General features: G+C 51.1%; 5 protein-coding genes across 5 annotated transcripts; 2 read left to right on the top strand and 3 right to left on the bottom strand.

Moving 5' to 3' along the window:
- The first annotated feature begins 379 nt into the window (after positions 1 to 379).
- LAESUDRAFT_168775 (uncharacterized protein) lies at positions 380 to 3,309 on the top strand. Its single transcript, XM_040901427.1, has 10 exons — positions 380 to 728; positions 786 to 868; positions 925 to 1,144; positions 1,199 to 1,331; positions 1,387 to 1,966; positions 2,018 to 2,156; positions 2,231 to 2,517; positions 2,579 to 2,783; positions 2,833 to 2,872; positions 2,924 to 3,309. Exons 1-9 carry the CDS (start codon positions 659 to 661, stop codon positions 2,868 to 2,870), a joined length of 1,755 nt encoding a protein of 584 aa, XP_040769798.1. The 5' UTR covers positions 380 to 658; the 3' UTR covers positions 2,871 to 2,872; positions 2,924 to 3,309.
- An 815-nt stretch (positions 3,310 to 4,124) lies between these two features.
- LAESUDRAFT_754645 (uncharacterized protein) lies at positions 4,125 to 5,544 on the bottom strand (the record flags this gene model as incomplete). The annotated part of the gene is made up of 6 exons (XM_040911916.1): positions 4,125 to 4,343; positions 4,400 to 4,579; positions 4,713 to 5,100; positions 5,172 to 5,285; positions 5,334 to 5,455; positions 5,512 to 5,544. The coding sequence occupies 6 exons, from the start codon at positions 5,542 to 5,544 to the stop codon at positions 4,125 to 4,127; spliced, it is 1,056 nt and encodes a 351-aa protein (XP_040769799.1).
- Positions 5,545 to 5,754: 210 nt separating this feature from the next.
- LAESUDRAFT_720123 (uncharacterized protein) lies at positions 5,755 to 6,210 on the bottom strand. The gene has a single exon (XM_040907760.1). It carries the CDS (start codon positions 5,946 to 5,948, stop codon positions 5,775 to 5,777), a length of 174 nt encoding a protein of 57 aa, XP_040769800.1. The 5' UTR covers positions 5,949 to 6,210; the 3' UTR covers positions 5,755 to 5,774.
- Positions 6,211 to 7,298: 1,088 nt separating this feature from the next.
- Positions 7,299 to 9,560, top strand: LAESUDRAFT_641014 (MFS general substrate transporter; the record flags this gene model as incomplete). The annotated part of the gene is made up of 11 exons (XM_040903638.1): positions 7,299 to 7,436; positions 7,510 to 7,576; positions 7,628 to 7,779; positions 7,814 to 7,920; positions 7,986 to 8,075; positions 8,172 to 8,641; positions 8,697 to 8,810; positions 8,876 to 8,967; positions 9,026 to 9,159; positions 9,220 to 9,352; positions 9,423 to 9,560. 11 exons carry the CDS (start codon positions 7,299 to 7,301, stop codon positions 9,558 to 9,560), a joined length of 1,635 nt encoding a protein of 544 aa, XP_040769801.1.
- Positions 9,561 to 10,127: 567 nt separating this feature from the next.
- On the bottom strand, positions 10,128 to 12,851 carry LAESUDRAFT_740640 (MFS general substrate transporter). The gene is made up of 11 exons (XM_040911095.1): positions 12,509 to 12,851; positions 12,387 to 12,453; positions 12,198 to 12,331; positions 12,036 to 12,142; positions 11,892 to 11,981; positions 11,360 to 11,832; positions 11,195 to 11,308; positions 11,048 to 11,139; positions 10,840 to 10,973; positions 10,637 to 10,769; positions 10,128 to 10,538 (listed from the first exon to the last, which is right to left on the bottom strand). The coding sequence occupies exons 1-11, from the start codon at positions 12,680 to 12,682 to the stop codon at positions 10,392 to 10,394; spliced, it is 1,665 nt and encodes a 554-aa protein (XP_040769802.1). The 5' UTR covers positions 12,683 to 12,851; the 3' UTR covers positions 10,128 to 10,391.
- Between the last annotated feature and the right edge of the window lie 718 nt (positions 12,852 to 13,569).

A 13,569-nucleotide genomic window follows, 5' to 3' on the forward strand; every position in this document is an offset into this window, starting at 1 on the left:
TCACCATGCTTTATCCGCAGTATCGATATCTCAGCGTAACGCGCTGAGGGTAAGCTTTAGGTGCATTCAACGGTACGGTAAAAGAATGTATCGAGAGAGAACTGACGAAGACGGAGGCAGTAACGAGCAATTAGAGGCGCTCATGCTATATTGAGAAAATATCGAGGCTATAACCATACAAGGACAAACAAACGCCCTGAAGTTCACTGTAACTTTGAAGCGACTCGGAGCCATGTTCAACATTCCTCTGCTTCGTCTCCCACGCACCACCCGTCATTCCGGAAATATCAGTCTCATTGACTCAATGGCTGCGCTTGGGCTGTTAGCGACCGCATCCGAAATTGTGGCGCTGAACGGAGTTGCTTCGGACACTGATGGTCGCGCTTTTCCTTGGACGGTCGAAATGATGATGTGTCTACTCAAATAAATCAAGCGTACGCAAGATTGAAGCTCTTGAGTAAACTGCTGGACAACACATTTTTTGGGGCATCCTCCCTTGACTTACAGTAGTGATTACGGATGCTGTGGTCTTTGCGAGAACGCAAACCGTCATTTGCTATTAATCGCTGAACGAAGTGATTTTCTCGTCACGGCGAATAACAGCCTTCATCAGCACTGTACCTGCTGCGGCAAGACCACATAAAGCAGGAGCCTCTAGATGGCGCACAAGATTGCGTCGCACTGCGGAAATTGTGCACAGGAATCCATATATACTACGCGTAAACTTGGTAGTTATCAGATTACGCTCTTTCTTCGCCCTCACTGTATCAACACGATGTCTGCAGGAAATCAGCAAGCTGCCGGCCCATCTCGTTCTCGAAGAGCTCCTCGTAACTCTGCCTGCTTAAACTGTCGTAAACGAAAGCATGTTCGTAGCCTGCTTTCATATTCCAGGCTATCTGCTCATTTTGTGTGCTTATACAGAAATGCGACGGTGTAAGACCTACGTGTGGACCGTGTATACGCTCCCTCAGGGGAAACGAATGCATCTATCTCGAGAGTCCAAGACCCAGTCGACAGCAAGCGCTTGAGCAGCAGATCATTCGTCTTCAAGAACGTCTTTCGGAGCTCGGTCAAACAGACGGTGACTCACTCTCGGATATCTCTGGAGAACAACAGGAATCTCCTACACCATCAGTTTCACGTAAGCGATTTCAGAGATGTCTGTTGCAACGTATGCTCAGCGCGACATGTGCAGCCTATGATGCTACCAGCAGCAATAATCACGATTCTGGTGCCCTCGTGGCGAGATACCTCGGGCAAGCGACTGCTAGTATGTCCATTTCAGTCAGCAGCATGCCGGAGCCGTCTTCGGCTGCTGTACAATCAATGTGAGCAGTGCATGCGGTGCTAGGTACGAGTACACCGTGTGAATGTAATTTTCAGCGTCAACGCATTCCTAGTACACTCCGATCAAGTTGGGTTCTTCCTTGACAAAGCCCGCTTCTCGGCGCTTGTCTTCCTCGCACGTAACGATGCTCGGCTGTCACCTGCACTGCGCGATGCAGTGTATCTGTGGGGCGTCCACTTCTCCGCTACGGATGCGTTAGCAGTATACGGACCTGTGCTTCTGACTCGAGCAGTGCAAGCGCTGAACAGCGCAAGTGTCAACATGGCGGCGTTCGAGACAATGCAGATCGTGCAGGCTCAGATTCTTGTTTCCAACTACCATTTCTCGTTTGGTAGGATGGTGGAGGGGAAGTATTTCTGTGATGCCGCAGCTATACTTGCTCTGAGCTGCCATCTCTATCGAAACGGCTTCTCGCAGACGTCCCACACCCTTATAGATGTGGACAACTCTTATAACCCATCCTTGCGGACGCGAAATGACACCATTGAACCGGCTGAACATTCCCGCGCACGGTGGCATCTCTATGTGCTCGAAAAATGCTGGGCGGCTATTCTGCATTCCAGTTCGCGCATTCATGGCACTTCTGGGCCATTCGAGGCCGATGAATATGGAGTTGTACGTTTGTTCGCAACACTAATTCTGCAGTTATTGACACTATGGTTTCAGGATATCCCGTCACTTCAAGGTGTACCACTGTCTGTCGCAAGCGGACATGGCCAGGACAATGTCAACGATCTGATTCTTCAGGCGAAGGCCGCTGCTTTGTTCGAGCGCGCAACTAGGCTCACAGCAGAATGGACTGCAGGTTTGTTGCTCGCATTCGAACGAGGAGCAAGTTCATTGATCTCGAGCTGTTCATCTGTTCACTGCGAACGGAAGACACCGACCTTGAACGTTATGCTATCGAGTTCGTGCTGCTGGATGACATGATAGATCGCTTCATCACCATGGTTGAGCCCATGCACACATCTTCCGGAGGAACGATGAGCCGGACGCTCTTGACCACGCTTACATTGGCTCATGCCGCCACCATCCGACTCCACGAGAAGCTCCAGCACTCGGGGTCGCTATCTGGCAAGAAGGATGTGCGCGCAGCGAAGGCAGCCTCGGTCGCCCTAGTCAGCATTGCTTCAGAACAGCTCCCGTTCCTGAATCCCATCATAACAGTACGTCGTAAACGCTCAGCTCGATTAAAGGTCACGCTTGACTTGATATTATCTCGTTCAGATTCTGTGGACCATCGTCTGCCGTGTCTTAGTACGTGAGAAAGCTCGTCTGCGAGAGTTATGGACGTCTTCGTCTGCTGCTCAGCGCGTGTTGGCCAGCGAAGCATCATTACAAACCATCCAAGCGGCGCATGCCGACACCTCTTCTGTGCTCTCTAGCCTCACAGCGGTCATGTCTGTATATGGCCGCACGTCCCCCTTCATGGGTACGTAATGTCAGGGCTTCTACGAGAGGCAATACTAACGTTGACGTAGCGACGCAAGCCATACGCATGCAGCAGGAAAGTGCATAAAGGTAGTGAAATCCTCTCATTTATGTCCAGGACGAGTACTTATCGCGGAATAGTGCTATTTGCAGGCCTGTTATTCATTAATTTATTGGAAGACGCGACGCTATTAATGCAGCATGTTCGGCGTTTATCATACATGGATGCCGTTGCTCTATTTCGACACGGAGTATATTCTCTGCCAGTGTCATCTCGCACGAACACCACTGCCACACACATGGCTACTACTAATGGAGTCCATGCTGGACCCACGGGTACATCACATCTGTTGTCATCATTACGCTGCGTTGGTTCGGAATTTAAATTTGCAAATGTCTGATAGGCTTCTCTACCCTCATTTGAGTAGAGTTGCGGCTCCCCTCCATGCCTTCGAGATAGGAATGGGGAACATCATGGCGATTGTGCCAGCTTTCATTTCAAGTGATCGTCGCTCTACTCTATTCTGGTCATTACCTGCCACGATCAATTCGGACAATAGGAGGACCTCGCACTGGCATGGACTTCATACTGTGTCTTCGCCGTCCAACGGTATGACGTCCTGCTAATTGGAAGCGTCTACGACTGATTGTCCTTCGCGAGGAAACCCCGACATTGATTGCGAGCGGCATTGTAGTATCGCAAGGACATCGGAATACTAAATGTGATGCTTCCTTAGTATCTTGGAGAATATAGCACAAACGTCTGCACGCTCGCCTCGCTCCCGCGGAAACTGTTCTCACCTCCCAGACTGTTCAAGGCCATATTTGGCCGTTCCTCTGTATCCCGAACCTTCAAGGAGAATCACCCTCGAGCGAGTTCCTCAATATTTCCCACTGAATATTGGCAACTCCGCGATGTCGCTCAGGTCTTCAGCTCCAGTCCTTGACCATCTTGAGAGGCCGTTCATATCCAACATGCCTTGCCCACCATCCCTGCACGATTTCTACAAATGGCTGGACGAAAACGTAATAAGCGTCACTTGCATTGCGAGAGACTTCTACCTTTTGCAACGAATAAGAAGAAACGTATCCACTATACAACATACGAAAGTCTCGTGCAAAACACAGAGAGCAGAGACAGTGCGAGGAAGTATTCGCTCAGGAACTAGGCGTGTGCATACATTACATCTCGCTCACTGTCAACCCCGAACCCAGCGCGCCCTTGCCATGCATGACAAAGAGATGTCTATGCTAGGTCTCGATCCCCTTCAAGGAGAGAGTGGAGGAACTATAATACTAGCAACATGATCATTGCATGTCAGCTGTCAAGCAAGGCATCATTTCAGGGTCGTCTCCTCCCTGGTGTGCCCAAATATGAGGTTACCGGAGATACAGGAGAAGTGGGGGATAAAGAGCTGGATGCCGTCTCTGGGGCGGAATGAAAGGGGGCAATCCGCAACGGTTCGCGCCGCATGTCCCGCGACGGATCAACATCGCTCTGCCTGCGCTTCCGACGGTCGGTCTCCCGGGAATTAACGCGTACCCCGTACCGCGCAATGTGCTGCTCACAGCATGTCAGTCAGTGCGAACGATCAGATGCAGTACAACGGGACGGACCCTGGTGAGGTCAGTCGATGGTTCCAATCCAGGGAACGTCTTCGTAGAAAACACTTGGAAAGGTCCGCTCCAGCACTCGGCTAAGACTGGAATGTCAGTCGGATAGTCTGCCACTTTCGACATGATGTCGAAGGTGCGATAGCGCAGTACGAAAGAGCCTTCTTTGCGCACGGAGAGATCCTAAAGCACACCAATCAAACATGTCAGCGAGGCACTATGCGATTTGATAGTGAAGGAAGTCCGCACAGCCCCTTGTTATGGGGGTTTATGCAGCCTCCAAGAGAGGGAAGAAGAGTTAACGGAAACAACCAACAGAGAATATGAACATCAACGCGGTCTTCCCCTTGTGGTCCATGCAGACGGCCTCGGCGACTGTAGAACCAGCGAGGTCTGCGGTGCATCTGTCGCATTCGGCAATAGGAAGGCCATTGTAATCGGTCGCTACGCCTGACGTGCGTCGCACTGGGCCATTGCCATGCGTACCGGCTGTCTGTCCTGGCAATGCGCACTGCTGGGCGGAGGATGACAGACCCTTCGTTGATGAAAACCAGGCTGGATGGTCGAGAGAACGTATCTCATTTTCTAATGAGGAAAACAATGGAAGAAATTTCCGAGCAAGTGGAGCCGCTTGCGAATTTGACCGGGATTGAGGGATAGGAAACAAGTCGACGTGGCATAACAGACTAAGCGTGTCCATATATCTGACCAAATTATTCACGGGCTGTCTGTCAGCAGATATCCATGCTATAGATAGTTTAGCCCAGAAGCGCACTTATAGTGATCAAATTCCTTCTCTACTACCCCAGCCCCAGACTTGGAAATCTCGAACAACTTCAGAGCCACCACTGGAGGTGGATCAAGTGGGCGACGATCCTTGCGCGTATACCTAGTCGTCTCAACGCGAGGCATCACTGAGCCGCCGTGGGCCACTCACTTGCGGCCAAGATTTGCCTTTTGGACCTCACACAACTCCGCGCGCAATGTTCTCCCGGCAAATTGGCCAGCCGCGAACGAAATGGGCTCACCGATGGACGGGTTTCCGGGTAATCGGCTACCCTATTTTGAAAGATGGTAAGCCCTTGTACATGAGAACAGCCTGAAAGAATGCGCACATCCATGTTGCCCTCAGATACTTGCTGGCTCATGATGTCGCGCCGATGGGCATGAACTGAAAGAGGAGGAAGGACATTAGCGGCTTACACGAGGCCAATGAACCTAACGAACGAACGATTCTGACACCGTACAGCAAGAGGGTCGGACCGGACGATTGGCAGCCACGCTCTCGGTGCGCGCTTCTCACCAACACGCATGGGAACGGTATGCCGCACAGCATTCCTTCAGGTGTGACTCTGCCACGTCCCACAACCACTTGGTATCATGAATGCATACGCGCAAGTCCGCACAAGAGCCTTGAGGTCATGATGCGCTGCATCAAAGTCTGCAGTCGTCTGTAACGCATGGTCAAGCTTACACTTGTCGTACTACACGCGCACCCGTGTGAAAGGCCTGGGAGGTCGGCCTTACGCAGAATATCGGGAGCAGCTGGCATCTAGAGCGCTGGGGCATTGGGCCAAATCATCGATGAATCTGTGTGGGGCACTTGGGCATGTCGCTATGCACAGGCTGGACTATTGGTAGACCGACAGACAGCATACAGACTCTCTTTGTGAAGAGTTGACCGGCCGGAGTCGTTGGCTACAACCTGTACATTGCTCGGCCTACTTAGATAGGACAAGCCCGTTCAGTTAACATGGTCTACTATGCTGGTGGTGGTGGTCGGAGCCCATCTGCCACAGATTGGACAGCTTGAACTGTTTGTAGCTGCGTTCAATGGACGCTCCAATAGTGGTGGGGTAGGTTGTTACCATTACCACGAATGGAGAGGGAGCGTTGAACATGTTGCCTTGCTATCCTTGGCTGTAGCTCCTTGCGCTTGACATCGTGCTTTTTACGATGCTCTCGCGCAGAGAGGCTTGTGTATGTCCGGGCGTACCCCAGAATTTATGGAAGAGCAAGCTTACCAACTCACGACCAAAAATGAGGGTCAGAGCGGGCGGCTGTTTACGCGATAGTACGCTCGTCTAGTTCGACATTTTCAGCACCATGATGAAATGATCTCTGGCTGGTTTCTCTTGGCTAATACATCTGACACGCGTTGCTGAATTTTTAGGTTGGATTGCAGGTGTGAGAGTGAGACACGCGCCTCGTTGCGCGATACCGTAGTGACAAACTTCTAAGTGCGCTTCGGCTTCCCGTACCCTTTAGCATGTGGTTTAAACTCCCAAGCCCGAACTCGGTTCCAACGCGACTTTACGTTTGCTGAAGCTGCAGCGACTTGGTAGTCAATGTCGTCTGTTGTAACATATGGGGAGGAGCAACGGTGCCGAAAGGGATCTGTACAGCGAAACCACGGAGCACGCTTCCATCATAATTTGACGCTGTGCTACCTCGGCTGCGATACCTTTCACAACTGCGGCGTGCTAAGCAGAAAAATTCCCTTTGAGAAGCGGTATGTCCTCCTATATGCCCCGCAGAGCTTCCGCACCGCGCTGATCATCCAAAGCCAATCGCATGCATGCATACTTGCCAAGTATACACGTAATATCGACTGTCTGCCCACGCAGCCGTACATGCTATCATTCCGACGGACGATCTCTTTCATGGCCAGCAGACCTAGAACGACAGACATAGGCTCCGGTTTTCGTCTGACGGCCAGCAGGATGCAACCATGTTCATAGTGCCTCCATCGGGCGCCGGTGGAGTCACTGTACGCGAGCACAAAGAAAATACGTTTAAATAGCTGGCTGGGCTGTGTCTCGTCGTTTGCATTAGCTCTGTCGTTTTTCTGCGCTTCCAAGTAATACGAAGCATGTCAACCGCAGCTGCAGAGAGCAACCCTATGGAAGAACCTCAAGCTGGATGCCAACCTGCTGTTGACGCCGTTCAGGAGAAATTTCGCGAGGAACATCATTCTCAAGTGGATATAGAGCATGCGTTGGTGCAAGATGATCCCCGTGAATGGCGGAAAGCTCGCAAGGTATGTAATTTTGTATGCGCTATCATGATATTCAAGGTCGTTATTCTTCAGAACCTGACGGCCACTTGCGCAGTATATTGTTGTCGTGATGATATGTGCGGCAGCCTTGATAGCAGGGTTGACCTGCAACCTATATACACGTGCGTCAAAAGAATTATTTATGGTGCATCGACTCTAACGTTTACCCACAGCTGCACTAGCCGAAATGAAAGCTGATCTGCATGCGACTAGCGGACAAGTGAGCCTCACGCTGTCACTCTTCATCTTAATTCAAGGAGGGGCTCCGATCTTCTGGAGCTCGGTCAGTGAGATAAGAGGCCGAAAGGCAAGCCACACACTCGCAGTTGTTCGAATTTCTCCCTCATACATCGCGTCAGCTTGTCTATATCGTGTCAATTTCTTTATGTTGTCTGGGTTCCGTAGTCTCAGCGTGCTCAAAAACGATCAAAGTCCTCATTGGCATGCGTTGCCTGCAAGCAGCGGGGTGAGCATCGTTGTGCCTTCCTACTGACGTTACTAATTGTCAATATCATCTCCGTCGTTCAACAGTTCAAGTGCCGTAGTATCTATTGGTGCAGCAACTCTGGCAGATCTGTTTGAACCCGTTGAAAGAGGCACAATGATGGGCGTTTATCTATGGTAGGCGTTGCTGTGGCGGTTTAATTCCTTCGTCCTCCGGTCAAAAAGAATTGAACTAGATTCATGCGCTATGCGTCTTTTCTACTTCTGACATAGTGCTCCTTTACTTGGACCATCCATCGGTCCTATCCTTGGTGGTATCCTCACCCAAGCTTTCGACTGGCGGGCAACGTTCTGGTTACTGGCCATTTTCACTGGTCTCTGTTCGCTCTCCTTCATCTTCTTTACGGACACGTTTCGCCAAGAACGCAGCCTTACATACCAGTCTGTGCTCAAGAGACTCAAGCTACAGGAGGAGAAGCACGCTGTGACGGCGAAGGACGCCGTTTCGTCGAATGTGGCAGTCGCGCAGGGAGCATCAGGCCGGGAGGTCGTTGAAGGAGAAGTAAAAAGCGAGACGAGTTCCGTCGATACCAAGATCGCCGATCTGGAGGCCCAGAAGGGCCAGGTAGCAGGATTGGAGCCCGTCAAACAGGCGAAGGTGACCTTGAGAGACATGAATCCCGTTGGCCCTATGATCTATGTCCTCCGGCGCAAAAATAACGTTGTTATAATCCTGGCATCTGGTGCGTTTTGAATACCAACGGGCTCATTGCATGGACCTGACAAGCGGTGCGATAGCGCTGCTATTTGCATTCGAATTTAGCATCACCTACACGGCATCCTTGACGTTGGCGAACGAATACCACTACGATGCGCTCAAGATTGGGCTAGTTCTGCTTGCATTTGGCATAGGTTTGTTCACCTTCTGCCCTGGGCATCAAAACGGGAACTCATTGACTTCCGGTCTTCTTTGATAGGTATGTTACTTGGTAGTTTACTGGGCGGTCGCTACTCCGACCACGTCTTGGCCAAGTTGAAGGCAAAGAACGGCGGCATCAGCGCACCGGAGGTGCGTGCTGCGGTCGTGAGGCTTGTTTACGTAGACGTGATCTTACCCAGTTGAATAGATGCGCTTGCAGAGTACGATGTTCGCTATGCTGTTGTTCCCACCGTTCGTCGTCGGGTACGGCTGGGTGTGTGAAGAGCACGTTCACATCGCTGCTGTGTGCGTGATACTCTTTTTCGCGGGCTTCTTTGCTATGTGAGCTCTCTTTCAATGTATTCTCAAGAGTGCAGCTCACGTATCGTTGGTGCACACAAGTTGCATTTACTCGAGTACGCTGGCGTACATTGTCGACGCCAATACCGGTAGATCATCCTCGGCCGTTGCCTGCAACAGCAGTCTGCGAGGTCTGGCCGGTTTCATCGCCACGGAAATTGCGGTGCCACTGCAGGTTCGTTGGCCTTCCGTTCTGACAGGACATCACATTGTGGCTGACTTCATGCATATATTGGCTCAATTAGAACGCTCTAGGCGATGGCGGTCTATACTCTATGTGGGCGGGGCTTATGCTGGTTTCCGAAACGCTCATTCTGTTGGTATGGTGGAAGGGAGGTCGCTGGCGCGAAGCATCGAGCGAGAGATCAAGCGCAAAAATATGAACGGATACAAAGCAATAACAGGGTCCACCAAAACGCATGCTTAACCGAGCTAGCAATCCTTGACGTATGGTATTTATCCAAACTATGTAGGGAAAGAAGGCATCGTTGAGTCAGCTATATACCGGTGTTTTACACTAGAAGTCGGAGATATTTAATTATTCCATGCGCATGAAAACTTCCTGCCCCTTGAACGACATACTGTTTATTGCGTGCTATGGCTTGATCTCGCAACGTATGCATCGTATCACTCACTTCTCGCCGTCGCGCACGGGCCGCTGCCGCGATCATTCACAGATACACAGATCCGCCGCTCCACCAGCACCATCAGTATGCAATATGCTCTCTGGTGCAAATCCCCGCCACTCTGAGGGAAGAGACCCGTACTTGCCACTTGCGTGAGGTGACTCAGACCGTCCTCCCCGACAGAATGCTTCCTATTTTAGTGAAAACACGATCACGTGATAGTGTGCTATTGAATCATTGGCGCGGTATATTGCAAAGGTGTATTTGGCGACAGTTAAGCAACTTGCCGTATAATATGCCAATAACCTCCTCCTAAACATGCCTGAGGGGTCGGTATCTCGATGCTCGATAGCTAACAACCAATCTCACAGTAGAGACCGGTGGGGAGATCGGCGACGTCAAAATGAGTAACAAGCACACGGACGAAAAACGAAGGACGTGTATATCAGCAGCAAGTAGACAGATACGCAACGTGTACGAGTCGGGGGAAACGACGACCGTGAATGGGTCTAATTCTACGTCTATTGATGTGGTTGACAACCAGGCCTAATCCTGGTCATACTTCTATCCAGAATGACATGACGTATATCATGACATGCCAGATCGACGTGCCTCGCGTGCAGCTGCTTTTTCTCGCCAGTCGCCACCTTTCCACCAGACGAGTATGATGAGCAGCTGCGATATGAGCACAAGTCCCCCCCAGAAAGAGTACAGACCGCCGTCTCCTATTGAATCCTACGTGCATGTGGTGAGCAAGAAAATCAAGAGAATCAAGATAAATGGGAAGGGAAGTGCGTAACGTTCGATAACGATCTAATGGAAAGGGTACATACCTGGAGCGGGACCGCAATCTCGGTAGCGATGAAAGCAAACACTCCGCGGAAGAAGCTGTTCGAAGCCACTGCTGACGACGAGCGACCGGCGTTGGCGTCGACGATGTAGGCTAATGTGCTGGTGTAGATGCATCTGCTCGAAGCCAACCAGCCATCGAGTCAGTATATTGGCAGGAGAAGACAATGCAAGTGGGATGACACACATCTGAAAGAACCCCGCCAAGAACAACATGACGCAGACGGCAGCTACGCTGACATGCTCCTCGCAGACCCAACCATATGCCACAACGGCCGGGGGAAAGAAGACCATTGGGAATAACGTGCTCTGCAGGCGCATCTGTACGAGATCAAACCGAAATGTCTGGATAAGTATCGTTCCGCCAATTCAGAACCACGGTGCGTAATGCGTGCCTCCGGATAGCTCTTGCCGCCATGGCGCGCTTTTACGCGGGAGAGGACGTAGTCGGAATATCGTCCACCCAACACACTCCCAAGCAGACACCCTGTGTCACAGTAAGTCAACAATTTAGATTCTATGCAATATGCGAAACTACCAACCAATGCCGTACGCTAGAAGCACCAGGCCGGTCTGCAGAGCATCATAGCCGTATTGATTTTCAAGCGTTCGGGACGCAGTGTAGGAGATGCTATAATTGAAGGCGAATAGAAGGCCTGGCCAGAAGTCATTTCACTCATTCGAAGCATAACATGCGACCGGCATACCAGAAGCCACCAAGGTGGCAACGTTGTTCAGCCGACTCAAAACGTGGACGATAGGTTTCACAGGGTTGATATCTGTCAAGGACAGCTTGATCTCCTTTACTGGTGGAGCTGCCTTATCTCTAGAGGAATGCTGGGCTTCCATGTCCTGCTCAATCACAGAGGTATTGCTCGGGGGTAACCCTTTCTCGTCAGTATCCTTCTCCGTAGGGTCGACCTTGGTGCGCACATCATCGCAATCAATGCTGTCTTCCCTTTTCGCGTTCAGCTTCTTCGCCTCTTGCTCCATGACACGCCTCAAGACTGATTGATATGTCAGGCTGCGCTGACGACGGAACGTGTCCTGGAAGAATACGAACGACACCGTGCAGAGACCGGTGAATATGGCAAGGAACCAGAACGTGGCCCGCCAATTGAAGGCTTGGGTCAGAACCCCACCTAAAATGGGACCAAGGGATGGGCCTAATAGAGGAGCGCTGAGCAGAGACACCCTGTGAGCTCACAGGTTATGATTCATGTGTTGAACTTCACAAACCAATAATAGATGCCCATCACAGTCCCCCTCTCTGCTGGTTCGTACAGATCGGCTAGCGTGGCGGCTCCTATCGCCATGACGGCACTCGACCTTTTTGCGTACGAATATGAGAAGAATGTGAATGCAACATGCGGTATCACATACCCTGCCGCTTGCAAACAGCGCATACCAATTAGGACATTGATAGTCTTGGCCGTTGCCGAAACGATGCATCCGAGCATGCATAACGCAATCGAGGTCAGATAAACAGTCTATGCATGTTCTGTGTGAATCCATCCGCATACAAGCAGCAGAGAGCTATCTCACCTTCCTGCCTCTGATCTCACTGATAGCGCTCCAAAATAGCGGAAGTCCTCCTTGAATGAGAATGAACAATGACAACGTTAAACTCAGTTGACTGCTGGTTGCATGCAGGTCCTTTTCGATTTGACTGATCGCAGCTGCAATGCATGATTGGTCGACATGACGTCAATACATGAAGCCATTGTGACATACGATTGTATATGTTGCTGCCAAGACCTGCAATCATCGACGCCGCAGAAATCATCGCGACGATGACATACTATACCAAATGCCGTCAAAACCCTTGTGGTATGTGGCACCCTCAGGCGAAATACCTTGCGAGCCTTCGACCACTTGCGGGGATCGTCATGTACTTCTGCATGCTCTATGTCGAATTTAACTTCAGGTGTCAACATGACATTTTCTTCCTGGCCCCGCACGTCAGTGCCCGCAATGGCCGGCAACTGATTGGGGCTCAAAGCCGTATTCTGACTGTCCGCAGAGGCCATTGTTGTCCTCAGCTTGGTCGTCCAGGTCGTGAGATGGCCGTGTCAGAGTGCACCCTCAGCAAAGGAGGTCAAGATGTACCCTGCGAGACATGCTGATACACAAGCTCGATTATATGACTCCGCTGTGGAGGCCATGCACTGAGGGTCAACGGTCTCAGTTAGTTGGCGCTCGGCTTTTCGGCAGGATATAATGTCAGTCCGGACCGCTTCCACCGGGCATTGATTATTCGTGGGGGTGGGGAATGCGCTTTTTCACTTGCAATATGATGTTAAATGGCAATTGCAGAACTTGCGGAGAACTTGGTTGCGCAGCGGGATGAGTCCTGTCGCGAGGTTCTCCATAGACAGCTCGTTGTGCTGCCAACTGACACTGTGATGATCCGTCTTACAATTTCGCGCGATATGCGTGTGACCTTGTCCCATGATAAGCCAGAGCGCTAGCTGGTAGGCCGCGAGCATCAACTCAACGGAGAGATCGTCATAGCCATTGTGATCTTCGGAGGCCGTGAGGCCGACGCTAGACAAGTACTGGCTGACAAGAACAAAGGCCTCGAGCGGAAGAGAGTGCGTTCAGCGCAGCGACAGACCGTGGGGGCCTCCTCATGCTTGCGAACAGAAACGTTGAATGGAGTAAGATCGGAAGACATGGATATACGTACATGGACTGTCGGATGAAAGGGGATGCGGTACATCACGCCGAAGGAAGCCACACACAGCGAGCTGATCATCTTCCTTCATTCCATGACGGAAACACCACATCACTGGAATATGCTACATATGAACCATGGTGCCGAGCCGAAGAAGACCCTTCAATGTTGATGAGGCGACAAGACAAATTCTGTGGAGCAAAGCCTCTATTTGAATAAAACTGTAAGGCTATGTCGCGG

The sequence above is a fragment of the Laetiporus sulphureus genome, assembly GCF_001632365.1.
Source record: "Laetiporus sulphureus 93-53 unplaced genomic scaffold LAESUscaffold_2, whole genome shotgun sequence".
In the NCBI taxonomy this organism is placed as follows: Eukaryota; Fungi; Basidiomycota; class Agaricomycetes; order Polyporales; family Laetiporaceae; genus Laetiporus; species Laetiporus sulphureus.

What these genes read in the sequence shown, in the direction of transcription:
- LAESUDRAFT_168775 (XM_040901427.1), top strand. Translation starts at nt 659, where the DNA reads ATGGCGCACAAGATTGCGTCGCACTGCGGAAATTGTGCACAGGAATCC. An exon ending in AGGCCGATGAATATGGAGTT is followed by an intron (nt 1,967 to 2,017) that starts GTACGTTTGTTC and finishes CTATGGTTTCAG; the next exon opens with GATATCCCGTCACTTCAAGG. An exon ending in TCCTGAATCCCATCATAACA is followed by an intron (nt 2,518 to 2,578) that starts GTACGTCGTAAA and finishes TATCTCGTTCAG; the next exon opens with ATTCTGTGGACCATCGTCTG.
- LAESUDRAFT_720123 (XM_040907760.1), bottom strand. Translation starts at nt 5,948, where the DNA reads ATGCCAGCTGCTCCCGATATTCTGCGTAAGGCCGACCTCCCAGGCCTT.
- LAESUDRAFT_740640 (XM_040911095.1), bottom strand. Translation starts at nt 12,682, where the DNA reads ATGGCCTCTGCGGACAGTCAGAATACGGCTTTGAGCCCCAATCAGTTG. An exon ending in GTGATGGGCATCTATTATTG is followed by an intron (nt 11,833 to 11,891) that starts GTTTGTGAAGTT and finishes GTCTCTGCTCAG; the next exon opens with CGCTCCTCTATTAGGCCCAT. An exon ending in AGATTGCGGTCCCGCTCCAG is followed by an intron (nt 10,539 to 10,636) that starts GTATGTACCCTT and finishes ACATGCACGTAG; the next exon opens with GATTCAATAGGAGACGGCGG.